Below are 27,985 nucleotides of genomic sequence, written 5' to 3' on the forward strand. Positions count from 1 at the left end.
ATTTAAGCAGACTAAATCCTAGCAAAAGGTTATGAACAAAAATTGGAATGGTACTTCTTAACAAATATGATCATAAAAACCTCTTACACCTATAATGCTAAGAATAAAATATCATTGATTATTTTTCAACAAATAGTAGAACAGATATGTATTTATATAACCTAATGTTCTAAAAGATTCTCAACTATAGATTAGTTAACTATGCATTGCATACTAATTTTGTATAGGCCATAAAATCAATCATTTTTTTTTATTAACGTGGGTGTCTAAGCCAGCTTGCGCACATCTTGACTAATCCCATGGGCCCTGAAGTTAACGACCATGTAAGCTTTCAGTGGCCTTAAAGACTCGTGATCATTGAGGAGCTAACCCAAGATCTAACCAGTTAAGTTATCCCTCAAGATTAAATCAATCACTTTCTTATTCATTACAATAAAGGTTATGTGAATAGCAACACATTAACTTCAATTTGAGGTTTTTTAGGGTTTTCAAAAAACATGCCTAATTAGGTTAAACAATTCAATGGAAGGGCTCAATTGAAGAAATTAAACATGTTATAAGAAAAAATTAAAAAAATTAAAGTTTTGTGAATAGTAACTCATAACGGGTAAAATTATGGTTTTCAAAGAAACATGATTAATTATGTTAACCAATGGTTAAAACATATACAAGATTCTGAATATTATGGATTAAACAACCATATTGAATTTTCTAAACTTTTTCTAGGTTCAAGATTAACTTTTCAACAATTAATTATTTTATAATGTTTGGTTAAATCAAGTAGAATAACATATATTGTAATGAATTAATAGTAATTAACAACAAAAAAACACATTAGCAAACATTTTAATATCTTGAGTAAAAAAAAAATTATAACATACCTATATTTTACTATGTTTCGGATGAGAAAAGAAAAGGATTATAATAACGCAAGACAAGATAAAGTATATATGAATCAACAACGCATGTCTCGATAAGAGAGAGATCGAGTAAAATAAACTTGATTTTTATTTTGATTTGGAATTAATCAAAGAAATAATGTAGTTTGGAGAGAGAAATTATAAGAAGAGAGTATCCGATTTGTTATTTGTTTGATTTTCTTTTTTATTATATATGAAATTAATTTAATTTACTTATTTCATCTAATTTAAAAAAAATTTGGTTCACCAATAATGTAAAATATAATTTCTAAAAAAATTAAGACAAGAAAAAAAAAAAGTAAACTAGAGGATTTGTTTTTTAATCAATCCTCGTAATCGGTAATTGAGGATCGGGCTGTCCCTCCGACGGAAACAAGTCTTTGGGCAAAACAATCAAGTAGTTAATTTGGGCCGGGCCGGACAATATCCTCTATAGTTTAAAATACAGCAGCCCAAAACCCAACTACAATTTATTTTACGAAATTACCATTAGTTCTTCCTCTTCTTTCTTCTTCTTCTTTCCTCTCTCTTCTGTCACTCTCTCCCTCTCTCCAATGAAACCCCTCGCTCCCCTCATCCTTTCCCTCCTCTTTCTCACCTCCCAAACAGTCCTTTCCTTCAAACGAGAAGAATTCCGCAACTGCCACCAAACTCCCTTCTGCAAACGCGCTCGTTCTCGCTCCCCCGGCGCGTGCACTCTAACCCCTCACAGCATCTCCATCTCCAACGGCGACCTAACCGCTAAACTACTCTCTAAAACTGATGAACAAATCCGACCCTTGATTCTCTCCCTCTCCGTCTACCAAGATGGAATCCTACGTCTCAAAATCGACGAAGATTACAACCACCCGGACCCACCTGTTCCTAAACGACGGTTTCAGGTCCCTGATGTCGTCCTTCCAGAGTTCGAATCTAACAAGCTCTGGCTCCAACGACTCTCAACGGAAACTGTGGACGGCGAATCCTCTCCATCAACGGTTGTTTACTTATCTGATGGGTACGACGCCGTTCTCCGTCACGATCCGTTTGAGATCTACATTCGTGATAAGAAGTCGGGTAATCAGAAATTAATTTCGCTAAACTCTCATCAGTTATTTGATTTCGAGCAATTGAGAGTGAAACAAGAAAAGCAAGATAGCGATAATAATGAGGATAGTGGTAGTGATGATAATTGGGAGGAGAGATTTAGGTCTCATACTGATACGAGACCTTATGGGCCACAATCGATTAGCTTTGATGTTTCATTTTATAATGCTGAATTTGTTTCGGGGATTCCGGAACACGCAACGAGTTTGGCGTTGAAGCCGACTAGAGGGCCGGGAGTTGAGAAAGATTCGGAGCCATATAGGCTGTTTAATTTGGATGTGTTTGAGTATTTGAACGAGTCTCCGTTTGGATTGTATGGGTCGATTCCTTTGATGATTTCGCATGGTAAAGAAGGGAGGAGTGCGGGGTTCTTTTGGTTGAATGCTGCGGAAATGCAGATTGACGTGTTAGGAGATGGGTGGGATGCGGAGTCTGGGATCGAGTTGGTTAAGCAGAAGAGTATTGATACGTTTTGGATGAGTGAGGCGGGGATTGTGGATGCGTTTTTCTTTGTTGGTCCGGAACCAAAAGATGTTGTGAAACAGTATACGAGTGTAACAGGGAGACCTTCGATGCCACAGTTGTTTTCCATTGCCTATCATCAATGTAGGTGGAATTATAGGGATGAAGAGGATGTGGAGAATGTGGATGCAAAATTTGATGAGCATGATATTCCATATGATGTTTTGTGGCTTGATATTGAGCATACAGATGGTAAAAGGTATTTTACATGGGATCCGGTGTTGTTTCCAAACCCAGAGGAGATGCAAAAGAAGTTGGCAGCCAAAGGGAGGCATATGGTGACTATTGTGGATCCTCATATTAAGAGGGATGATTCCTTTAGGTTGCACAAGGAGGCTACTGAGAAAGGATATTATGTAAAGGATGCAAGTGGAAAGGATTTTGATGGGTGGTGCTGGCCTGGGTCATCTTCTTATTTGGATATGGTTAATCCAGAGATTAGGTCGTGGTGGGGTGATAAGTTCTCGTATGAAAATTATGTTGGTTCAACTCCTTCATTATATATTTGGAATGATATGAATGAGCCTTCTGTGTTCAATGGTCCAGAGGTATGCTTCTTGGTTACTGAATAATATTTCTTTCTTTCCTTTTTATTCTTTCATTTATTATATTTTATAATTTCCTTATATAAGTTGGTAGATGATAGCATGCCACAAGTTTTATGTTCTTACTATTTTTTGCCAGAAAGACTTAGAATTTAAATGTTAATGATGATCGAGCCTTGTGCTCACTAGGAGAATGCAGGCGTGGTTTGTGGATAGATTTCAGCTTCCACTTGATTTACTAATATGAGATAAAGACATGTTGAGAATTGAAATCTAGTGTAAAAATCAAAGTAAGCCATTAGCCATTGCGATTTGTAGATAGGTTTATTAACAATACTGGATGATGTCTTTTGCATATTCTGTCTTCATATAATATGGTCTGATAGATTAAATCAATTTTGGTTTGATTATAAGTTTAAATCTTGGAGTGAATGTACTTACCCTAAGATGTAGCATACTTGTATAGAAAACCAGGAATTTATTTGATGGCTTAGCTTCTTGTAAGAGGCATTTTACTGCTGCTTGTCTATGAACTTGAGAACCTAAAGGATGGAAAAAATAATTTCATCGCAGCTACATTTCCCATTCTGTCTATTATGATTGGCGAGAGGATAAGATTTTGGGCAGAGGTTGTCAAAGAAGTTTAGAATTTCTTGGATTTACACCCCCCCGCCCCTTTTTTCTTCAGAGAGTATTCTGAAGTAGGGCTTACAATAAATTCTACCATTTATAATGTTTACAGAGACAAAAGGGTTTAATGAACTCAATATCTGTTGTAACCAGGTCTCAATGCCAAGAGATGCTTTACACCATGAAGGCATTGAACACCGGGAGTTGCATAATGCCTATGGCTACTACTTCCACATGGCAACATCTAATGGTCTTCTAAAACGTGGGGGTGGGAATGACAGACCTTTTGTTTTGTCAAGAGCCTTCTTCCCAGGGAGTCAAAGATACGGATCTGTTTGGACAGGAGATAACACAGCAGATTGGGATCACCTGAGGGTTTCAGTTCCAATGATCTTGACACTTGGTCTCTCTGGAATTTCATTCTCTGGTAAATGCAATTCTTTTTTTTCCTAATCATTTGTATTGTTTTGTCAGATGATTGTATTTAATCATTTTGTTATTTCTTCAAAACCCGTCTTCTAGGTGCGGATGTTGGTGGGTTCTTTGGCAACCCAGAGCCTGAGTTATTAGTTCGCTGGTATCAACTTGGTGCCTTCTATCCTTTCTTCAGGGCCCATGCCCATCAGGACACCAAAAGACGAGAACCTTGGTTATTTGGGTATAACTTTTCTATTTATTCCATTCAACTATGTTTGGCCCTTTTTGTATATATATGTGGGCATGAAGGCATTGAGCAGGGAAGGGCACTCATGATTGATAGTGGTGTTTTACATTGTTCTTGTGTATTTTTCTTACTCTTCTTCCCTTGTTCAATCTAGGCATATCCATTATTCCAGTCTATATAGAGATTAAACTTTATTCTGACCTTGTGGTTGTGGTTGTAGTATAAATGACAGCATGATAGCTTTTGCTTGGTTATCCCATACCTATGGGATTTAAGTATATGTTTTAGCATCTTTTTTACTTCTTATTGTTATCTTGGTGAGATGGCTAGATTAGGTATTCTTTATGACATTGTTGGTCTTAAATGTGTTAAAATTGCCCTAGAATCTATTAATATATAGCCAATTTGAGGACAATTTGTGATACTGGTCCCTGACTTTTGATAATGCTCTTTGATGAGTGGACACTTAACTTCCCTATCCTGGCCAGCTTTTGTCTGTAAAACAAGTGTAGCTGGCTGCTTTCACATCTGCCAACTGAAAATGCTCACTTGGCTATACTAACAGGATAGTAATTTTCTTTTATATTTTTTGCCTTGATCTTGTGAGCATGAGATCATGTCAATGAGATAGTTCACTTGCATTATATGGGAGGGTTCGATTCATAAAGGGAGCTGTAGCGTAGTGTTTCTGAATAGAGTTGTCTTGGAGCATAAATTCAAGTGATACTGTTGATGATCTTGAACTCCTATGTATGACATGCAAAAGTTTCCAGACAGAAGGACCGGACTTTATACAGATACTGAGTGAAGAAAAGAAGTTTGATGATATTTTGAAATCTGGTCTTTGTAAATCTGCAAAAAATTGTGGTCGCATGTGCTACAAGTCCGGGATAAATTGAAACTTAATGAATTTTTATTCTTCTTGCAATAACCTATATCCTCCCAGTGTTGTCTTTTTATTCTATTCTTCCACTGTTCATTTTAAATTATGTTCATTATCTGATAAGTTTGGTGAATGGATGCTCTTTAAATGATTGCAGAGAGAAAAACACACGGCTAATAAGAGAGGCCATACGTGTTCGGTACATGTTGCTCCCTTATTTCTACACATTATTTAGAGAGGCAAACACTACTGGCCTTCCTGTCATGCGCCCCTTGTGGATGGAATTTCCTTCTGATGAAATTACTTTCAGCAATGATGAGGCTTTCATGGTTGGAAGCAGTCTCCTGGTGCAAGGAATCTACACTGAGGTGCTACTGCAACCAAATTTTTTTTACATATTTTGCAACGGATTTCGTTGTTTGCCCTTTATTTAATATAGTTTCTCCTCTTCATTTGTTTAACAAATTTAAATTTGTGGTTTCATCCATCCAGCGAGCAAAATACACATCTGTTTACCTGCCTGGGAAAGAATTATGGTATGACATTAGAACTGGAGCTGCATACAAGGGAGGCAAAACCCACAAGCTGGAGGCCAAAGAGGAAAGTGTTCCTGCTTTTCAAAGGGCTGGAACTATTATACCCAGGAAAGACCGGCTTCGTCGAAGCTCCACGCAGATGGTGAATGATCCTTATACACTGGTATGTAGCTAACAGCCTGATGCTCATTCGGACATGGCAGTCTCAACTGCTCTTTACTTTTTAGATTTTGGAATCAGTATATTTTGTTCTTGAGTTTCTTTTGACTTGCCCCTGCAATGTAACTTTTGGTCCTACTGAGGTGGTTGGTATACACAACCTGAATTTGCTTGCCATTCTTGCGGCTGCGTCTTCTTATGGTATATATAGTCGAGTATGTGCATGCATGTCAAGGCAGATTTTTTTACTTTGTTTAAGTCAACAAAATAACGTAATTCCAATACATTTTTTTTTTTAAAAAAAAAAAAAACTCATCTAGGTTTGATGCCCCTCTGATTTTGTTACAATTTTTTGTATAATTGCCTTTGATAACTCACTCTTAAATGCTGTTGAAATCATGAGTGATTGGTCATAACTCTGGTGGTACAGGTGATAGCTCTAAACAGTTCTCAAGCAGCTGAAGGCGAGCTCTACATCGATGATGGAAAAAGCTATGAATTTTTGCAAGGGGCTTACATCCATCGCCGTTTTGTCTTTGCTAATGGAAAGCTTACATCCATAAATCTGGCCCCCTCCAGCAGTAGCAAATCCCAATTTTCATCAAAGAGCATCCTCGAAAGGATTATACTGCTAGGTTACTCTCCTGGACCAAAGAATGCTCTCATTGAACCGGCAAATCAGGAGGTCGAAGTTGAACTCGGGCCCCTTATGCTTGAAGGGGGGCGTGGATCTTCTGTAGTAACCATCCGCAAACCAGCTGTCCAAGTTTCCGATGACTGGACAATAAAAATTTTGTAAGAACAATCCAAGTTCCACAAAACTTTCCCTGGAGGATAGAAAAATTCCCCCAGTTGTTAGAATATTGTAGTGAACTCCTAGATTGGACTAATATTCATAAATTCAGTTGTCATGAGAAATATATAAGCATGCTAATTTGTTCGTCCTGTGGAATTTTTACTTTATCATATGAAACACACTACTCTAGCCTCTACACTATGACTGCACACTTGACCTTTTGTTCATTCTCTGTATAAGCTATTTCCTCACCACCTACCTACTCAGATGCGAGCCTTTCCTCGGGTGGTTGCGGGATCAACATTTTATTACCATCAAAATAAAAAATTATGTGCAATAAATTATAAAAAATTTGCTGGTTCCAACTAAAAGGAAGTTGAAAAGCTTAGATAAAAATGCATTTATTTGATTTCATGTTGCGGTGAAAAAAAAAGGTTTTCAAAAGAAGTCCCCATCTAGTGGATGCTGATGTCGAAGGAAACGACGATAAAATTGTTTTATTAGCACTTGAGATACTGTAAGATAAAATACCATAGGATATCAACAATGATTTACAATGTTTGAAAGATTCTGGGAAAACAAACATGAGTCGTCCGCTTATTAAAAAAAAAAAACATTTTGGGGTGGATGCCAGGTTATTCATCCCCTAGAAAAGAAAAATAAAATAAGATAGCTCAAGCGAGTGGATATGAGCTTTGTTTCGAGGGTCTAGACACACTGAGCACCAACAACAACAGGCCTGCATTGATGGGCTTCCCCCCCTCTTTAGAAACACAAATAGGCTTGGTGCCAGCACTTTGCTATGGGGCATTACTGGTTTTTTTTTTTTTTGGTATAAAAAATTATATCTACAGCTTGAATCATAGATCTGACTTTGTTATATAAATTAATTTTATTTTAATTAGATAAAAAAAAAACAACAATAGACAGTCATATTTAAAAAGAAAAGTGATAAGGATAACCTTAGAAAAGCAAAATCTCAACAAGGAACAAATAATGAAACTTAATTCACATTCCATATATATATATATATATATATATATATATATATATATAGAAGAGTAAAATAATACAAGAAATGAATATATATAAAAAAAAACAGCCCTGGTCAATTTGAGTTAATATGACAAACTTGTAATCCTGGTAATCAGGGCTAAGCCAACCCGAGATATTCCGTCAAGCCTACGACCTAGATCATGAGATTAGAATAATACGATAGAAAAGAATAAAGAGAATTATAAAGCCTACTTTTCCTAAAAAATACATGAATTCATGTTAACTTTTCAAATTAGTCACCCGAGTCATTAGACCTAAAATACCCTATTTAAAAAAACCATGAAGCCCAGTTCCTGAAAAATAATTTCAATTATACAAAAGAATTATAAAAATAATGATTAAAAAATAAGGATCAAAATTGAAATACAAAATAAACTTTATATTAGATTGAAGGGTGAGATTGTAAAGAAAAATCAATTTAGCAAAAGAAGAAAAAATAATCAAAAGAACAAAGATCAAAATTGACATAAAAAATAAAAATATATTTTTATCTTTTATGATTAACCATGATTAGGGTAAAGATTTACTTCATAACCTTTATAAGTTAATGAAAAAGAAATTTCATCAAGCAATTTCATTAACCTTTTTCTCCATAAAAAAAAAGACGGGGGATGGTGATGCTATCAGTTATAACACTTTTAGATTTGCCAATCAAATTTATGATAGAAGTTGAATACATAATATTTCTATCGGTAAGTTCATCAACAAATTATAACACGTCATGTTACCGACATAACTACTAACATAATATTTCGTGATTTTTTAATTATTTTTATTGTCTCAACAATTCCATCGGTAATTAGCGATGGAAAAATATTCCATCAATAATTACATAAGGAATTTTCAATAGATAGTTTCCGTCGCTACTATAATAAAAACTTACCAACATAAAATATTTTGTTGATAATTCCGTTACTATTTGATAATTTTCTAGTGATGGAATAAGACCTCATTTTGTACTATTTAGACCTAAATGGGTTAAATAAGTGGGTTTTAAAGAAGGAAGAAATATTTTCCACTCGAGTTGTAGACCTAGATGGGTTAAATAAGTGGGTTTTATTTTAATGATGAGTAAAATAAACAACGATAATAAATGGATCAAATTAAAAAATTTAAAAAAGTAATCATGATAACTTGGGGAAAAAACCGCTTTTTTAAAAAAAAATAGAAAAAACAATGTAACTCAATTCTCAACCAAATAAATATAAAAGAATGAAATTGGATAAAAAAAATGACCCAAAAAATTCAGCCCGAGTCAACCCAGTTAGCATGACAAACCTGTAACTTAGGTGATATATAAGAGACAAGTCAATCTCGGTTAACCTGTGATCCAAGTCTTGAGATTGCGATAACCCGATAGGAAAAAAATAGAGAAAACCACAAAGGTCAATAGAAAAAAATCAAATGATGAAATAAAAAAAAGAAAACAAGTAAAAAACAAAAAAAAATGATATCAACCCCCGTTAACTTTTCAAATCTATTACCTAGATCATTAGACTGGGAGCACTATAACAGGAAAAACCACGAAGTCCATTCCCCAACCAATCAAATATTAAAGGATGAAATTGAAGAAAAAATAAATTAAACAAAAGGATCCAAAACCAAAAATAACAATTAAAAGAATGAAGATAAAAATCAAAAATAAAAATAAATTAGAGAAAAAATATAAACTTCTGATTAATGGGTGAAATTAAAAAGAAAAATTAATTTAATAATAGGATAAAAAAACAATCAAAAGAATGAGACCCAAATTGAAAAAAATAATGTATCACAAATTAGAATTGAATGATGAAATTAAAAACAAATAAAAATTTATAAAATAGCCAAGAAATAAAATAGAAACAGCAATAAAAAAAGAATCGAAGTTGAAATATCAATAACTAAAAGGACTACCCTAAGATTTTGAATGGCCAATGTAAGTTTTGAGAGAATGAGAGAGAAAAAATGGAGGATAGCCCAATTGGTGATAAACCATCTAGTCATGCATAACCACACCAGAAAAAAGACACTGTGACGATTACAATTACAAGGCGAAAAAGAGGGTTTTAGCCCTTGAGAGGCATCGTATGCACCATCAAAAGATCTCGGTCGCGTTGCACATGCCAACCACTTTCTCATTTGCAAATATTCTATATTTATTAAAAGACCATAATGAAAAGATGAAAAAGTCCCTAAACACAAGTCTTAAAAACTTATGGTAATTAAGTCATTTTATTGTGTTTTAAAAAATAAAATGACTAAAAACCCCTAGGTGTCAATTTTAATTTTTTTGCTTTTAAAGCTAATAATTGAGTCATTCCATTGTATTTTTTAATTTTTTTGCTTTTAAAGCTAATAATTGAGTCATTCCATTGTATTAAAAAAAATTAAAAATATTATTATATCGCCGATCAATCTGGTAATGAACCTTATAAAAAGACTAAAATACCCCTAATACCAAACACCAAGACCAGTGATTTTTCTTAGAATGACAAAATAATAATTACACTAATATTATAGTTAAGAGTTAAATATGTGTAGATGTACAATGAAAATACCTTCTGTTTTAGTTTTTTATTTTTTATTATTGTTATATTAGAAAAGAGAAGCATCATAGCATGCAAAATTGTGTATAGTACCATCCTAATTAAAAGCTATGGCTAGCTAGGTTGAAATGAAACAAGTGGCCTGAGTTCCACTTGATTGTTATATGTTATACAGCCTCATATTTATTTGGTAGGCTAGAAGAAGTGTCCTCATCATCCCTAGCTACAAGGGAGGGAGGGAACCCACCACCCACCATGGGAGGTGGTGATCAAGCTCTTGAAACCACTTTCAATGGTGGGTGCTGCAAAATAGCTTCCAAGAAAATCATTTCACTACGTGGGTTTGTCAAATTCAGCATAAAATATCAAATCTACCTAATTCATAAACGTATCTTGCCTTCAGTTCCATTGAAATTTTGATTCTGATTTCTCTTCTTCAAGCATCTTTGACTAGACGTGATCTAGCTAGCTACCTAGCTAGCATCTCAAATTATATGTATCTTATAATTACTAAAAAGAATTCCTGATATCTATTTTGTAGTACTTTTTTTTAATCTATTTTGAAAGTATATATATATATATATATATATATATATATATATATATATATATATGCTCAATTATAATTTATTCATCCATTTACAACTATTTTGAGATTCAACTAAGCATTAAACTCAAAATCAGCCTACATACATAAAAAAAATATTCTCTACATCAAGTTAGACTCAAACCTGAGATCAAATAAATTTTTTTTTATAAAAATAAAAATCAAATATCCACCCTCATCTTGAATGAATGCATTATAAGAAATTATTTTTTTTTTAATGAATCCATCTAAAAAATTTAATCTTCAAGTAAAATTAAAGTATTTTTTCTTGACGTGATTTGTCTATCTATAAATTTATTAATATATTTATTATTAATAAATTTATTGAGAGATCATAAATTACCGACATGCGCGGTGTCACTAAGGATCCATGGCACCGACCAATCAGAAAGCATTGGTTAATGTTTGTGTATATTTATTTGTTTTTTTTAAAAAAAATGGTTTGATCGGAGGTTGATTGAGTTAAAATTTATCTTCGTAAAATTTAAGTTTGTTTTTGTTTTCATTTTGACTTGTTTAGGAAAGCTGAATTGTTAAAGGAGGTAATGATTACCTTCCAAGTTGATGGTTATGGAGTCTAACCTTTACATCAAGTAGAACACTACCTTCCTTGGGATTAATTTATGAATAAAAAGGAAACCCTAACGGCGGCCATTAATTCCATTCAAATTCTTAAACTACTCTTCTTGCAGCACTCGGTACATGCGATCTCTCTTATATTGATTTAAAATCTCTTAATGATAATGAAAGTATTTGAAAAGGGTTGAAATTGTATTTTTTTATATGTTAATATTAAAAATAATTTTTTAAAAAATAATAATATTTTAATATATTTTTAAATAAAAAACACTTTAAATAACAACCGCTACTACATTTTTAAATACCCGACATCACAAGAACATTAAACCCATCTCACGAGTTGAGCTGGGGGGACCAAAATCATGCACTCCATTGCCAAATGCCGCAATGTTCATGTTTATAATTGTATATTAATTTCGGTGCTTAAACACCCAATCAAGTTTCTGGATCAAAGGTACGGAGGAGGAGGAAGCATTTATTCCTCTCTTGAACAAAGGATGGAGGAGAGAGCAGACACGTTAGAAAGCAATACAAAAGTTGTCTTTATCGATAGATTATATTAGGTATAATTTGATATAGTTGCCTTAACCATTTTTGCTTTCTCCATGTATATAAACCTGGGGAGATCCAAGGCAAAGACAGCGCAGCAATCGGTAATCTCACCTATCTATATCTTTGTCGTGTTTTTAATAAAACCCTCTTTTGTACATATTCGAGTTCCTCGGTTTGAGGGGAGAGGAGGGCTTGCTAGAATAATGCAGGTAATCATCTCTTAATGCTTGCTTTTCTGAGAATGTCACACGAATTGCTTAAGTGCTCGAAACCACCCCCCACTCAGTCCTAGATTCGTTTGTCTTTTGTGCCTATGTGAGATGAATTTGTGTCCTAATCTTAGCTTAGGAACTGCTACAAGACGAATTAAATGGCCAATTAATGTGGAAACCACGTCCTAGATTTGTTTTTGTCTTTATGGCAATTCCTTTTTCCTTACTTTTGGGAAGGGGAAGGTGCATTTTTGTCTCTTATGAGACAATGGTAATTCATAAGATAGAGGAAAAAAAAGAAAAAAGAAAAAAACCATGCAAGCCTGAGCTCACGGTGAGGCAAGCTTGTTTCAGAATTGCTCTCTTCTACTACTGAGCTCATTACGATTTATTCTCTGCACGCAAGTAGCCTCTTCACATCTTCTTAATCCTTCAATTCCAGCTAGAAGCCATGCTTAACTTCAAGTTATTTTATATTATTACGTACGAGATTTCTAAAGTAAGAAAGCTCATAGTAACTGAATCATGAGTGAATATATAATTGCTGATATTCATGAATGCATGTGAAGTGATATATATAGGAGGGCACCCTTTCGATAATTTGAAAGGCTAAACACAAGGGAAGACCTTGCTAGCTCTTCTGGGGTGTTTCACTGTCACAAGTGATCGAGCCCTTATCTCTCTCTCAGCGTTGAGTTTTCGTCGCTAGCTGCATGAGAGATAAGAGTGAGGAAGAGAGTTGACCCAAATAGTGTTTTTGATATGGTTGATGGGTTATTTGAGATTCTAGGTCATTGGCACACGCCCAGTTGTACTTGTCTTGTGATCTCTATGGGCCTTCTTGTTCCTGTTCTTCCCTTCTTTTTGTTGATTCGCAATCAAGAAACTAGGATCATATATACCCACAACATATGTACAGTGCCAACACACTACATGTGTTAGATGCAGGACGTTGTTGATAGTATCTACAGTCAAAACGAATCTTGTAGGCTTGTTGCACCATGAAACTCGTATCTTGGAGCATTACCCTATCAAAGATAGGGTTTTACATTCAGTTTTGCATGGATGGCATGTTTTGATGTTAAGAAAACAAAGGAAAAAACCTCTTAAAACCAAAAACAACTAGGATCCACCCGCTTAGCCCCACTCAGGCTGGGTTAGTTTTTAATATGTTTAGTAACATGATCAAACTAAGTTAATCAGGTCAAATCCAAGTGAGACTCAACCAGATCATATGTGAGAATTCTTTTTAATTTGTTATTCAAAATAAAAATTGTTTAAAGTGTTTTTAAATAGATCTGGATTAACTTCCGATCTATAACTTAACCCTGTAAATCTACGATGTTGTATCTTAAATTCAATAACTAATATATATGAAAAGTTATGTGGGATGAGTTTGGTTTAAGTTATTTCTTTTTATTTTTATTTTTAGACTAATAAAAGTTAATTTGATTAAACTCAAATGAGACCAGTCGAATTATCTTTAAGAATTCTTTTTAGTTTTTTATTCAAAACAACAATATGTTAAAGTGCTTTTTTAGATAGATTTAGATTAACTTTCAATTAGTAGATTAACCCTATCAATTTTAACCCAAACCTTAAACCCAATAACAGAATATATATATATATATATATATATAAAGTTATTTCTTCCTATTTTTAGACTAATAAAAGTTTGATAAAGGTGGGGCTACAAAATGAAGTAAAGAAGACAGTTCATTGAACGGTTTAAGAGGCTACAGTACAGAATACCACTATATATACCCCATTTCCCAAGCTCAACTTCATTCATATCACTAGTTGCCTTCCCCCTTCCTATCTTCCATGCATGAAGTCCTGAGACCTAACATATAGCATTCCAAAAACCTTTCTTTCCATAGCCAAGAAGAAGTTTAGGTTTAGGTGGTGGCTAAAAGTTTGTTCTTCATCCGTTTGTGCATACTTTGCTAAACCATTTTAAGCTCTCGTTTTATTTCATAACGAGCCTCATTCCAACTTTACTCACTGAAAATCTCCTCTGTTTTTGTCCTTCTTCAATACAAGATGGGTGAGAATGCTGCCTCAAAGAACTGCCACAACAACCACCACCTCCACAACCATCACCAGGTCTTTGACATCTCCATTGATGTGCTTCCTCAAAATGGTTCCAAATGCTTTGACGATGATGGCCGCCTTAAGAGAACTGGTAATCTTCGCCATCCTTCCCCTGTTTCTGCTCCTTTTCTGCCCTGTCTTTGCTTTGTTTCTGGAAGAAAATTTAGTTACAACTTAGAAGTATAAAATATCTCATATTCTTGCTGGTTGGTTTGTGCCTTCAGGTACTCTATGGACTGCTAGTGCCCACATAATAACAGCGGTGATAGGATCAGGAGTTCTTTCCTTGGCATGGGCAGTAGCTCAACTAGGATGGGTTGCTGGTCCTGCTGTCATGTTCTTGTTCTCACTTGTTACTTACTATACCTCATCTCTACTCACTGACTGTTACCGGACCGGCGATCCCGATACAGGAAAAAGAAACTATACATACATGGACGCTGTTGAATCCATTCTAGGTATCATATAGACAATTTTCTTCACAAAATACAAAATATTGTAACCCTACTAATACAACATTTTGAAATGTTTCCTTCCTTCTCTATTTCACTAATGCTAATTCTCTTGTCTTCAATGTTTCTCAGGTGGAGTAAAGGTCAAGTTGTGTGGCTTTATTCAGTACCTGGGCCTATTTGGTATTGCCATTGGCTACACCATTGCATCATCCATAAGCATGATGTAAGCTGGTCTTAGTACAGAAATTTCTTTTGCTTCTTCTTCTTTTTTGTTCTTGAAAGCCTTGATTAATAAGCTTGGTTCATGGTTATTGACAGGGCAATTAAAAGGTCAAATTGTTTCCATCAAAGTGGTGGACAGAACCCATGTCACCTTTCGAGCAACCCATATATGATCATGTTTGGTATAACAGAAATTCTGCTCTCTCAGATCCCAGACTTTGATCAGCTATGGTGGCTCTCTATCGTTGCCGCGGTCATGTCTTTTACTTACTCTAGCATTGGTCTTGGCCTGGGCATTGGCAAAGTTGCAGGTATTTATATATTTGCTTTAACTATTCTAGTTAAATCCAACTTTTATACCATATTGAGGGACTAACTCCCACAACGAGTCTCCTGTGACTAATCGAACTCTAAGCTCATCTATTTAATTTCACTGGTATGCAGTTAATGGGACTTTTAAGGGTAGTCTAACTGGGATAAGCATTGGAACCGTAACCGAAACAGAGAAGATATGGAGGAGTTTTCAAGCACTTGGTGCCATAGCCTTCGCGTATTCATATTCTGTCATTCTTATAGAAATTCAAGTATGTACGATCACTTAATATCAAACCTTATTTTCTCTTGGTCAATATGGACAAGCTCTGAGTAACTCGGCACTTTTTTGTTTATTTTTGTAACAGGACACAGTTAAATCTCCACCAGCAGAATCGAAGACAATGAAGAAAGCTGCCAGGATAAGCATTGTAGTGACAACAACTTTCTATATGCTTTGTGGCTGCATGGGATATGCAGCATTTGGAGACCTAGCACCTGGAAATCTCCTCACTGGCTTTGGTTTCTATAACCCATATTGGCTTATTGATATTGCTAACGCCGCCATAGTAATCCACCTAGTAGGAGCATATCAAGTGTTTTGCCAGCCTCTCTTTGCTTTCATTGAGAAATGGGCAAACCAAAAATGGCCTAAAAGTTACTTCATCACCAAGGAATTCAACATCGCAGTCCCAGGCCTTGGGCTATATAAGCTGAATCTCTTTAGATTGGTTTGGAGAACAATATTTGTGATCTTAACCACTGTTATATCAATGCTGCTCCCATTCTTTAATGATGTTGTGGGAATTCTTGGGGCACTTGGTTTCTGGCCTTTGACAGTCTATTTTCCAGTGGAGATGTACATCGTACAAAGGAAGATACCAAAATGGAGCACAAGATGGATTTGTCTCCAAATGCTGAGCATGGCTTGCCTAGTGATTTCACTTGTGGCTGTTGCAGGCTCACTTGCTGGTGTTGTGCTTGACCTTAAGGCTTACAAGCCATTCAAGACAAGCTATTGAACTGGTAGCTGTATGAGTTGTTGAGTAACCATGGGAAGCTGAAAGCTAAGAATTGTACTTGAACTTGATTGTTCTTGAAAGAAAAGTCGGAAAATTAGCACGTAGGTGGTGTTTGTGTAGGTCATCATTTGTAATTTTATGTTGATTTCACTTTAATCAGTGCTCGTTCCTCCAAGTGTCTAAGGACTTTGTAATTATGCATAAGGAATCCGAAATGGTTTTCATGTATTCGACTTTGTCAATTCTAAACCCTCCAATCTATACATTATCAATTCAATATCACATGTAAATTTCATAATCCTCGAAGGCCTAGCATGATCACTAGCAGGCATAAAATAAACTAAGTATTTCACGACAGAAAAAAAAAAATAGAAACACAAGGAACAAAAACATGTTGGTTAAAGGGACAAATACAAAGACATAAAATAAACCAGAATAGTTTTGGTGTGGATTTATATCCTTTCAAAACAAGATCTGCCGAGAACATGCCTCATTTATTTTCGTTGTTTCCATCTTTTTTTGTTTTAAGACAACAATCAAACGAATAACTAAGTATTTAATTAGTATTAAATTATTTAAATTTGTAATTTTTGACAAGATATATCAAATTTGAGAATCCTTTAAGTTTACAGGAGTAAATTTGAAACAAATTATCAGATTTAAGTTGTAGTTTTCTATAAATAAAAAATTATTTTCTAGTTTTAATGATCATGATACCTTGGTGTCAACTGATATGCCCTGTCAAGGCTAAGTCTGCTCTTGCTAGTTTTGACAGATTAAGAACTCAACTGGATGTTCTTACTACTAATTGTACTTTTGCATTTATTTAGATTACTACTAAACTCTTTTGAACAACAAAGGATTTCCCAGGAAAGTAAAACTAGTTTTGACTTGTTTTTCAATTTGCCATGCATGTGCTTTTCCTAGGAAAAGAGAAGGCCAGACAGAATCAGAAGATGCTGCTTGATATACAGAATTTTTTGTTCTGTGTTTTTCAGACAATAGCATCAGAGATTCAGATTGTTCTTGAAACTACAAAAAGAAAGGCATTTTGGATGGTATCAAAGAAAAGAAAACGTAATAATTGTAACTGATAAACAGCACCACCACCACCACCGAAAATGCCTCTCCCATTCCCCACCACCAAATTATGGAGAAGAATAATTCGTCAAATACATGATACAGAGAAGAAAAGAGATGTTTGTAAAGGGCATTAAAGGAATCTTGACAATCGATTTGCTTGACGAACTATTCATATATAACAATGCTAGAATGCTGCTAATTTTGTCAAAGATTCCTTCTCAGATCACTTTCTAAACAATCTCATTAATTTATCAAAAAAATTTGACAAGTGAATCTTATGAAAATCTCCTAGTAAAATCAACGTGATCGTATTTCATACAATTTCTTGCCGGAATCTTGACAAAATGACTAATATGGAACTGTGTTCAGATTATATGTATTTTTTTTTAATTGGTGAAATGAAACTAAAGAAAAAAATAGAAAAAAATAATATAAATTATTCAAATACTGATCTAGAAACTTATGTCGAGAGACTCACAGTATTTATCATTAATATCATGATAAAAAAAACATTTCTATTAAAAAAATTAAAATTTATTAGATTAAAATTTATTAGATGAAATTTCAAGATATAATTTATATTATTTTTAAATATTATTAAAAAAAATTTCATTCAACATCAAGAAATCATCTCAAATCATCCGATATTATTGGTTAAATTGGTTAAATCTAGGACCATATGAACCAGTTTTGCATGAAAAAGGGTACTCTTGTTTGTTTATGAATAGAGAAGCATGCCAGCCAACATAGATAGTCATACCAGGAGAACAAACCACGGTCCCTTTTAGACTGGTCAGGTGGCTTTTGAACAAGATGAACAGTATTACCATTTTGAACAAAGAGCTGAATCTTGCAACGTCAAATGTATTTCCTCTACGCAAACTTAAAACCAAAAACAATGTTTTGTCCAGGAAGAATTTACATTCTGCAGTAATAAGAGTGCAAAATATGCCAGTTCAGGCATTGCCTGCTTCAGAAAGAATGATACTGGCAGTCCGGGATGGAAGTGGATCTGGAGCAATCAAATCCTTATCCGTTTGACATCACTCTCTGGGACACTTGCATCATTCCCATTTCCCCCAACTGAAACTGCTTGCCCCTGAACCAACAATGCACGGCAAGTGAATACTATATAACTTGGAATCACCGAGTACACCACTATCATCATCGTGGTGGTGTTTGTAAATTTGGGCTCTTATGGGTTGAGCGAAGACATTACTCAGCGCCGGCCAGAGTATATAGCTAACTTGAGCAATAGCCCTCTTCTAGGCTAGGCAAAGACATTACTCGGAGCCGGCCTGGATATATGGGTAACTTGGGCAATGACCCAAGACCCCTACTTAACGACAAAGCTTTAAAAATAAATAAGGTATATTTATTAATTATGCTTCATGAAATGAAAGTTACCTCTACTTAACAAAAAACACCAAATACAAAATGAAGATTGCTTAAGACCCCACTTATCAGACATATATAAAAAATAATAATAAAATATTTAATAAATATTTTAAAAGATCTCATTTATAACTTTGTTCAAGGCCGCAATTCAACTTAAGCTGGCTCTGACATTACTTTGGTAATACTATAAGTTTCTATGGCATGTTTTGGTATAGAGATTCAGGTAACATTACATTCTCTACATACTTTTCAAATGCAGAATGTTCAGAAGTTCTTTCAACATAACTTAATTGAACTTTCTTCCCCGTCAACATAGCCACTCTTGCTTAATCACAACTAATTCAAACATGATTAAAACTATAGAACTTGAATAAAACTACTAAAAAGTAACATGAAAAAGAAAGAACAGATTGCATCTGTTATTGAAGCAATGACCGTGTAAATATTTTGATTATGATGAGAATTTGGATATCTTAAGATGTTCTATTATAAAAATATTATACAATTACATTCCTTAACACATGCATGCCCTATGTGTCAAGTGTTAATTAACATGCAAATTAGATCCCGAAAGAGCAACATCTATCTTGCATTCCTAGAAGCAACTTCCTTTGGGACGGTCCCATTTCATCACTTGAAACTTTACTTGATACGCATATGCTCGCACTTTATTTTTATTTATTTATTTATACCCCTAGCTTGTATTTATATATATATATATATATATATATATATATAAAAAGCTAATTGTGCCTACAGGTCCTTTTGGGTATACTAAATGACAGCAATGATTTTATGATCACTACCATGCTTCGAAGTATAATTAATTGATGCATGTTGTCAATATGGTGACAAAGAATGTGAAGTTAAGCCTGTCCAACTTTGTACCCCAACTTTGATGGTAGAAATTCTAGAAATGCCAACTTACAGATTCATCAGGAACAATAGCGTATCTATCAGATGGTGAAACCCAGCTTTTCCCTGTCAAGAGAAATAGTGGAGGCATCAAATAAATAACTGGAAAAAAAAGAGACAAAAACCCATTATGAAGTCAAAATGCAAGAAAAGGTGATGAGTACAATACAGCACCTAATGACGGATCAACAGTTGAAGCTTCAATCTGATGGCCACCAGATCCATCAGCACTCAGAACTTCTATGATTTTCGGTAGATTTCTTCGAAAGCCCAACAAATACAATTTAGTGATGAAAAAATAGAGCAAAATATGTTGGTGCGCTAGATTTTATTCTACTAAACATATTTCAGCTAAAATTATTGAACATAGCACGAGCTTTTTGAGTGTGAATTAACTGAAATTGATGAGAAAAACTAGTTAATCTCAGGTTAGTAAGCCAAATGATTTAAATAGGCCCAGGGCAGCAGGGCCCCAAATTAAATACAATTGGTAACTTTCATTGCAGACAAATTACGTTTTCAATACTCCATACATTATTTGCTCCATCCTGTTAAGTAACTACTCAAGGTCAACTGAGAAATGCATCTGCAAATGCACGTGCATCCATCATTGCAGAAAGAACTTGTCCATTTGGTCCGTCCTCAAATAACTTTGAGAAATACATCCTGTTTACTGTCCTTTCAAGGAAAATGGTCCTCCGCTTGTCAAAATAATGGAAAATGGTCCGCCACTTGTCAAAAAAATTGAAAAATGGTCCTAAATGTGTTGATCTGCTACAAGTTAAATGCATTTCTGACAATTATCAGTTTCTAAAGAAAGGCAAGCCAGAAATCCTAGAATCATGTTCTAAATTCATTATAAAGAGATGGAAGCAAAATTCAAAGATTTTGGTTTTCAACACATCACCATAATAGCTTGTATCATTATATCAAGGAAGCTAAGGTGGAATGTATTTGCATATTCAGATTCAATTAAACAGACTCGGTGTATCTTTATCTGCAAGAAGAATGGTTGTCAGTATCACCATTTTTTTCAAAGGAAGTCGTAAAAGTTTTAAAATTTCGTATTTGTATGTCCAAATTTTGGGAATTCTTAATAATTTGGTAGTGCAAAACTTGAGATGGGTTTCTTCCAACTAGTAACCAGGGGAAGATATGACACAGCAATCACATGTTCTTGCTAGTTACTTTGGCACAACTCTCAGATTTGGCAATTGAAACTCACTTCAATTCAGGTCCATTGCAATTAACAGTAGGTTGAGTCATTTGGGATATGGAAAAAATCACTTCTTTTTTGGACTTCGTTTACGAGAAGTTACGAGTGCTTTAACTAGTAGAGACCTATGAGCAACTTTTTGTAGTTTGGCAGGTATTCTGATGGTCAAAAGGCAGTTGTAGAAATACTTTCCTAGAATAGTTTTCTTCTTAACCCTCATGTATTATATTCTCATTCAATGTTGTGTTGCAAATTATCTCACTTTATCTTTTTATTTTTACACCTAAAACTATAAATTTCTGAATCTTAGCCTACCATTAGGATAGAGAGGTTTCTCCATATCATTCACATCAACTGCATTAACTCAAAATAGCAACAACTAATGAAAGAGAGATGTAGGTTTATGCTATTACCGGTCCATAGACTCTCCATGACCAAGTTGTCCATTTGTGCCTCTTCCCCAAGAAAATACATTTTGTCGTTCAGTAATAGCAAGTGTGTGCCTCCATCCACATGAGATCTGGACTACTTTCTGTCAAGTGCCAAATAAATGCAGATAAAGCATAAAATCAGATTAAGAACAGAAACAACTAAGAAAGAAGGCAACCCTCTCAGACAAGAACCAAAAAGAAAAAAATCCCTACAGAACTAAACATCAATGTCATGGGCTATCTTAACCAATATTCTGAGAAACAGTAACAAGAATGTGCCTGCTCATGTGGAAATTTAACTTGCACAGGAGAGCAATGATCAATGTTGTCACCAACTCCAACCTGTCCAAACTGCATAGAGAAAAGAGATAAACCAAACAATAAGCATTATTTTAAGAGCAAAAACAGGATATACAAGTAACGATACAATTAATTAAGCCAGGCAAAAAAAAGAAAAAAGAAGTGGAATTTGAAACAGTCTACAAGCTTCCAACACCAAAGGGAAGTGAAATCCAATAATATGCAAGATGTCGTGCATAGGCATGTAAGAAATTTTTGTGATTGTACATGTCTAACTAATTTACACTTGTATGGCCCTGTTTCCACTGAGCACAATTAGGGAAAACTACCTGTCTACCCTGTTTCCACTGAGCACAAGTAGGGAAAAACTACCTGTCTAATATGTCTTGCTTTCACCAAGTAAACTAATAGTTACACTCACTATGAGATGATACGTACTTGTAAAATCATAATTAAGAAATTAAATATTGTAAACCTTATTCCATCCCCAGCCATAAAGGTTTCCATCGGAAGTCAATGCCATAGTGTGTCTCCAGCCACCTGATATCTGGAAAACAATTCAAGCCGAAATTTTTTTGAGATTCTGGATTAGAAGAAACACTAAAGCATGTCTTAGCTAAGTCAGAGCAAATCTGATGTTGATTATTAGAAGCTTCAAAATATTTGCAGAACTAATGAGGTCAAAAACATGCCATGGGTTTCAATTACCTTTAAAACTACTTGAGAGCTGAGGGATCAAGGGGAAAAAAACATAACAAGTTACAAAAAGATAACAAAAAACCAAATTGAATGCTGAAGTGGAAAGAACGATCCTAGCAAATGGGAAAAAACAACATTTAACTTAACAGTGATGACAAACAATCTTTAATGGCTAAGGCCAATGAAGTTACATAGAAAAAGAACCTATAACCTCTTGAGGTATTTTATAAAATTCTGAAAACTTGCATTTTTTCTGACCTGGTTACTCCAGAAAAATATTTGCATGAGAACAACTTTGTGGAAGAAAAATCTGTTCTCAGAAATGGGTGCCATCAATCAAGTAGGTACAATCTCATGAAACTGGTAGTAATCAGAGGCCAGGAATTGATGTGACCAGTGAGACAAACTGTAATGTGAACCCACAAGAAGCACTTCAATGAAAAAATAGAATGACATCCCAACCAACCTTGATAAAACAAATTTAGTCCTTGAAAGACAAATAAAATCAACTACTGGTGGAAGGTGCCTGACATGCCTATCTTATTTAACCATACATTTGAATCCTTCTCAAAATGATGCAAGATCCAAAATTTCAATTAAATGAAACAAAAAAACTATTTAACAGCAATGAAAGGAGAAAGAATCACCATAGAAATGTAACTATCCCGCAAGGCTTCCACCTTGTGAGGAGTCAGGTGATCCTCAAAGTCCCCATGTCCCAGTTGACCATATTTGCTCCATCCATAAGTGTATAATCCACCAGAAGAGGAAACAGATATTGTATGCCGCCACCCACATGCAACCATTATCATCTTGTCTCCCTGCAACTCCCATGATAAAAACTTAATGACTGGTTCATTAAAACTTATTAGAGAAATCGCCAGGTTAATAAAATGCAGGGTCATAAATTTGGTTCATTTAATAGATCACCAGTTTCAGATTTTGCTTTCTAACATTAACAGTGAGTATTCCAAGAGAAGACACTCGTTCTGAAAAATAGTTCTTTAGTAGGATTCACAGGGCTACTCCTATATACTGTCCAGCAGTTTTGGAGCCATAGAAAACCCCTGCTCTCTTTAAAGCCACATTCAAAAATCTAAACCTGACTTTTTTCAAGTCCATAACTTCACCCTTAAATTTTTCACTATTGGCATATGTTGAAAGAAAAGGATAGCAAGAAAGACAAGCTCAATAAGTATATGATAGTAACTGCATACTTTTGCCAGCACTCCTTGATCTTCAATGCTGGTTATGCTTAATCTACTTAAGAAACAATTAGTTCAAGCAATCATTTCTGTTACATACATTGACAAGGGAAACTTTTTCAGGAACTAGGCGATCATTTCTGTCACCTAGTCCCAAGTTCCCATATCGGCCCCAACCCCATCCATAGAGCTCTCCATCTTCTGTGACAGCTGCAGTATGTTCAGCACCAGCAGCAACCATTTTAATAGAGACTCCCTACAACAGAGATGAGATTTCAGTACACAAATCATCACAATACACTGCCTGGCAGTGCTAGACTTATTACATGTCAATAGTGACAATAAATTTCTTTTACTACAGCATGCCACAGAGGAAGCATCAATATGATACTATCCAACTCTACAACATGGGAAATTTAACAATTTGACCAAGGATTTTACAATCTCTCAGCTGATGGTCGTTGAATTTGCACCTCCAATGTGACACCAACAGACTACATCACTACCTTCCTCTAACCACACCTCTCAAAAAATAAATAAATAAATAATACCCCCCAAAAAACCCACGTGCTTCCACCAAATAATTAATCTTTGTTTTTACATTTATTTTCAATAATAATGTCTCTATTGACAATTTAACAATAGAAGATATCCACAAAAAAGGCAGATGTGTTCAATATGATAGACAATATTTGGTTAACAATGCACATGCCCAGCTATAAACTCAATGAACTAAGCCTTAGTTCTGAATCAATTGGAAGAGATAAAGAATCTGCTAAGGTACTTGACAGGGAAAGGGGGTTTATTCAGGTACAAGAGGCAAATGTTGAACCTCAAAAAATGGCATAAGACAAATACAATTGAATGAACAAATAGGTGGATATATCTTCAATGAACTAGTTAATCTAAAGTACCTGAAAAGCTTGAATTTTCTGAGGCACAAGGGAGTCCTCAGTGGTGCCAAGACCAAGTTGACCATTTTGATTCCGCCCCCAACTTCACAGTTACAAGCAAAACCACTATAAATAAAATGTTTTCCCACGTGATAGAATCAATTTTCAGAAGCATAGATGTAAGTTTGGAGGAACCTTCACCCAAAACATACAGTAAACTCGTTGCCTAAGGCAAATAAGCCATTTACATGATATTTGGCACGCAGAAAATTTGCATAAGAGCTATTAAAACTAGAGCCAGAAGATGAACGTTTACTATTGAGCATTTCATGCAAAAACATTAAAGTTAGGAATAGCTATAACCCAACAGTACAGAATCCAGTTCCAACCGAACATGACCACAGATGATTCACTATTATGTTGTGAATGATCACTATATGCCATTGTAGAGCTGAAAACTCAATGGCACCAAACTGCAGAAGATAAAAGTTATAATCGCAAGTTTAACCAACAATTGTATAAATGCAATGAGAGAAACATGTTCAACCAATCCTCCAAAAAAAATACTCACAATCTTATGAAACAACTTGTTTTCTCATCTCTCATCCTAAAGTTTTCCTTAGTTTCGAGGATATTTGTTCACTTCATTTAGGAGATGCTTCCAGAAGGAAAAGCAAGAAGTTTATGTTCTAGCATATTATATTAGTAACGCTGAATTGGACTGGTTCTGGCATATACTATTATTATTGCTGAATTGGACTACTCAACCTAAACATATCATTAATGAGACAGGTCCTGAGGAATCAAAGCAGCTTTACACATGAAGTAGTATGCTAGCCAGTACTTACACTTAATTAAGGGTTTTTTTGGTGGTAAAAAAATTCATTCACGCAAACAAGGTGAAAGTACACCTAGGAGAATAAGGTATCCAACAAGAGATGCATGAGGGAAAAAAATCAACACGGGCACTGCAGTCCAATTGCTAGAAAACCCCACCAGAAAGAAGCCAGAAAAACTATTTTGATGCACAACAATTTCCTTGAAGCACTAACATGATATATTACTCTTGCCATAAATCTAATTATTGGGAAAAGATAGAGATAGAAAGACTGCTAACCTTTGCACCTCACCGTCCATGGTGACTGCCAGACAATGGCTATCCCCACAAGCAATTTGCCTTATCTTTAAACTGTGCAAAGCCTTAATTGGCTGAGGAGTGAACAAATCACTAGAATTTCCATGTCCTAGCCTCCCAAAATCACCCCTGATAGAAAAGGAACACAATGGTTGAGGGCTACACATCAAATCCGGACAAGAGATTAAGAACTTACTAATCAATAAGCCATAGTATACACCTATGATAGAATTGTTAGAATGTTTCAGAAGATGAAATAAACTATCAGAAAATTGTCTTTAGATTTGACTTGCTGGTTAGACAACTTAGTAATGATTCACATATGAATACGTATACTACATTCCTTTCATCTCTAACTTCATCTTACAAAAGATTCCAGGAGAAAACAAATGAGTTAGGGGATTCATAAATTTCAACCATCAATTGAAATATTATTTGAATAAAATTTGCAAGAATGAATTATTGACGCTTAGAAACAGCCTATAAGATAAGGACTCGGTTATAAATACTCAGACAACCATCCAATTTATTTAAATCAAGTTATTCAGATGTGTAACATCATTATATTTTTCTTAGGCCAACTATTAAACTGCTTGGTTCTCAGATTTCAAAAGAACACACAGCAATCAATAAAATTACCGTACTTCTCAAAATTAACCAAAATTAGGAATCAAAGATGGAAGTAAACAATGAAGAACAGACCATCCCCAACTATAGACCTCCATTCGTGACTCAGAATATGAAGTTGTATGATCAGCACCGCAAGTAATTGATATTATATCAAGGCCATCCAATGTACTCAATTGAGTAGGAGTGGGTCTATCCTCAGCATCCCCATGGCCTAACTGCCCATCCTCTCCTCGTCCCCAGGAGCAAACGATGTTTCCAGCTGTAAATTATGAACAATTGTAACTCTAATTGATGCAAGTTTAAGCAATCAAAGTGTGAGAATAGAATTGAAGAACAGGTTACAAATGAATAGGAGTTTCTTGTGATAAAGTTTATACTCCACAAAGAAGAGATTAAATAAGTCAACAAGCATACATAATTGAAAGTTGCGAGTCTTTTAGATAAGTAGTTGCAAGCAAATAAATAAATAAAATAAATAAAAGGATTTGAATCTACAAATCTCAACATTGTTTGAAAAGGTATATTATTCCATCAAGGCCATAGCTTACAGATTTGATAAATCGTGGTGATTTTTGTAGCTGATTATCTTCTTCTTACCATTTCTTGACCAAAAAACACACAATTGAGAGCCACTTGAGTACCACATTTTGGGAATGAATCCAGGAATCTCATGAAAATTCTTTGGCTATCACTCCTTCATGGATGATTTTATGTAAAAAATGAAATTTGCAATAGCAGAGGCTAAGAATGACTGGTCAATAAGGCCCAAAAACCATTTGGGTGCCACAGGGTAATGCATTTAGATGCTAGTTTCCTCTCTGTTTCTACTCACAAGCCATTGTTTCCTTGACTTTCCCTTAACAAGAAATGGCACAAGACACAAACAAGAAACTGATACATCAATGCTGGCTTAAAAGAAACTCAAAACTAACATCCTCCGCTAATGTTTACCCTATCCAAAGTTGTGCATATCCATCATAGCTCTAACAACAGAAAAATCAAAACACAGTTCAACTAAATCTACCAAAACTCTCAAAACAGACCGCCAAATGGTTACACCCTAAGCCAAATACAAAAATTAAATCACCCCATAAACAACTTCAAGAGCAAACAAAGGCCAAACAATCACAACCAGCGATCAAAACCAAAAGCTTCAGTCTTTACCAAAACTAACAAAAAACCAAAACAATATAAACAAACCCCACAATTATAAACTTACAAAGAAGAGCAACAGAGTGACTAGCACCGGCAGAAATAAGAATAACTTGACGAATTGGACCACTAACTTCACTACCACTAGCAGCTCCTTCATCCTCGACCATTTTGCTTTTCATATCTGTTGTTCTAAAGTAAAGCTGCTGTCTTGTGTATTTTCAAAGAAACCAAAGTCTAGAAGATGTTTCAAGTTGCAGATTGTTTTCTGCAATGACTATAATAGTAATGATAGTAACCAGAGAGTGGGTGGCAGTGATAAATTTAAAGGGACAAAGATGATACTTGTGTAACTCCCTTCGATAGGCAATAAACAAAGGTACATGTAACAAACTGTAGATGTAGAAAAGACTAGACTTTAGGGTTTGTTTTGATGCCCAAACAGCGGCATTGAAGATGGGAAGGGCCCGCCCCCCATTTGCAGATTTCGAGTTTTCTAAAGCAGCGGTGTCTCTAATTCTGTTGTTCATTTTCCACCACACAAATCCTTT

The 27,985-nt window shown here is 34.9% G+C and overlaps 3 protein-coding genes across 5 annotated transcripts; 2 read left to right on the forward strand and 1 right to left on the reverse strand.

The window, feature by feature from the left end:
• Positions 1 to 1,412: 1,412 nt before the first annotated feature.
• LOC7490181 (probable glucan 1,3-alpha-glucosidase) lies at positions 1,413 to 6,890 on the forward strand. The gene is made up of 6 exons (XM_002310501.4): positions 1,413 to 3,076; positions 3,857 to 4,130; positions 4,226 to 4,361; positions 5,408 to 5,618; positions 5,743 to 5,949; positions 6,376 to 6,890. The coding sequence occupies exons 1-6, from the start codon at positions 1,475 to 1,477 to the stop codon at positions 6,742 to 6,744; spliced, it is 2,799 nt and encodes a 932-aa protein (XP_002310537.1). The 5' UTR covers positions 1,413 to 1,474; the 3' UTR covers positions 6,745 to 6,890.
• A 5,220-nt stretch (positions 6,891 to 12,110) lies between these two features.
• LOC18100930 (amino acid permease 4) lies at positions 12,111 to 16,605 on the forward strand. The gene is made up of 7 exons (XM_006380335.3): positions 12,111 to 12,269; positions 14,316 to 14,457; positions 14,591 to 14,824; positions 14,951 to 15,044; positions 15,140 to 15,354; positions 15,488 to 15,627; positions 15,724 to 16,605. The coding sequence occupies exons 1-7, from the start codon at positions 12,114 to 12,116 to the stop codon at positions 16,375 to 16,377; spliced, it is 1,635 nt and encodes a 544-aa protein (XP_006380397.3). The 5' UTR covers positions 12,111 to 12,113; the 3' UTR covers positions 16,378 to 16,605.
• A 1,699-nt stretch (positions 16,606 to 18,304) lies between these two features.
• On the reverse strand, positions 18,305 to 27,980 carry LOC7490180 (ultraviolet-B receptor UVR8). Of its 3 annotated transcripts, none has more exons than XM_024605629.2 (12): positions 27,502 to 27,980; positions 26,355 to 26,541; positions 25,635 to 25,781; positions 24,539 to 24,620; positions 23,725 to 23,880; positions 23,067 to 23,246; positions 22,196 to 22,267; positions 21,700 to 21,771; positions 21,403 to 21,521; positions 19,948 to 20,033; positions 19,787 to 19,839; positions 18,305 to 18,559 (listed from the first exon to the last, which is right to left on the reverse strand). In XM_024605629.2, the coding sequence occupies exons 1-12, from the start codon at positions 27,614 to 27,616 to the stop codon at positions 18,482 to 18,484; spliced, it is 1,347 nt and encodes a 448-aa protein (XP_024461397.1). In that variant the 5' UTR covers positions 27,617 to 27,980; the 3' UTR covers positions 18,305 to 18,481. The 3 variants fall into 3 exon arrangements, with proteins under 3 accessions (XP_024461397.1, XP_024461398.1, XP_024461400.1); XM_024605630.2 differs by having other exon boundaries at positions 23,067 to 23,240; positions 27,502 to 27,977; XM_024605632.2 differs by lacking the exon at positions 23,725 to 23,880 and having other exon boundaries at positions 23,067 to 23,240.
• Positions 27,981 to 27,985: the final 5 nt, after the last annotated feature.

Source organism: Populus trichocarpa, chromosome 7, assembly GCF_000002775.5.
Source record: "Populus trichocarpa isolate Nisqually-1 chromosome 7, P.trichocarpa_v4.1, whole genome shotgun sequence".
Lineage (NCBI taxonomy): Eukaryota > Viridiplantae > Streptophyta > Magnoliopsida > Malpighiales > Salicaceae > Populus > Populus trichocarpa.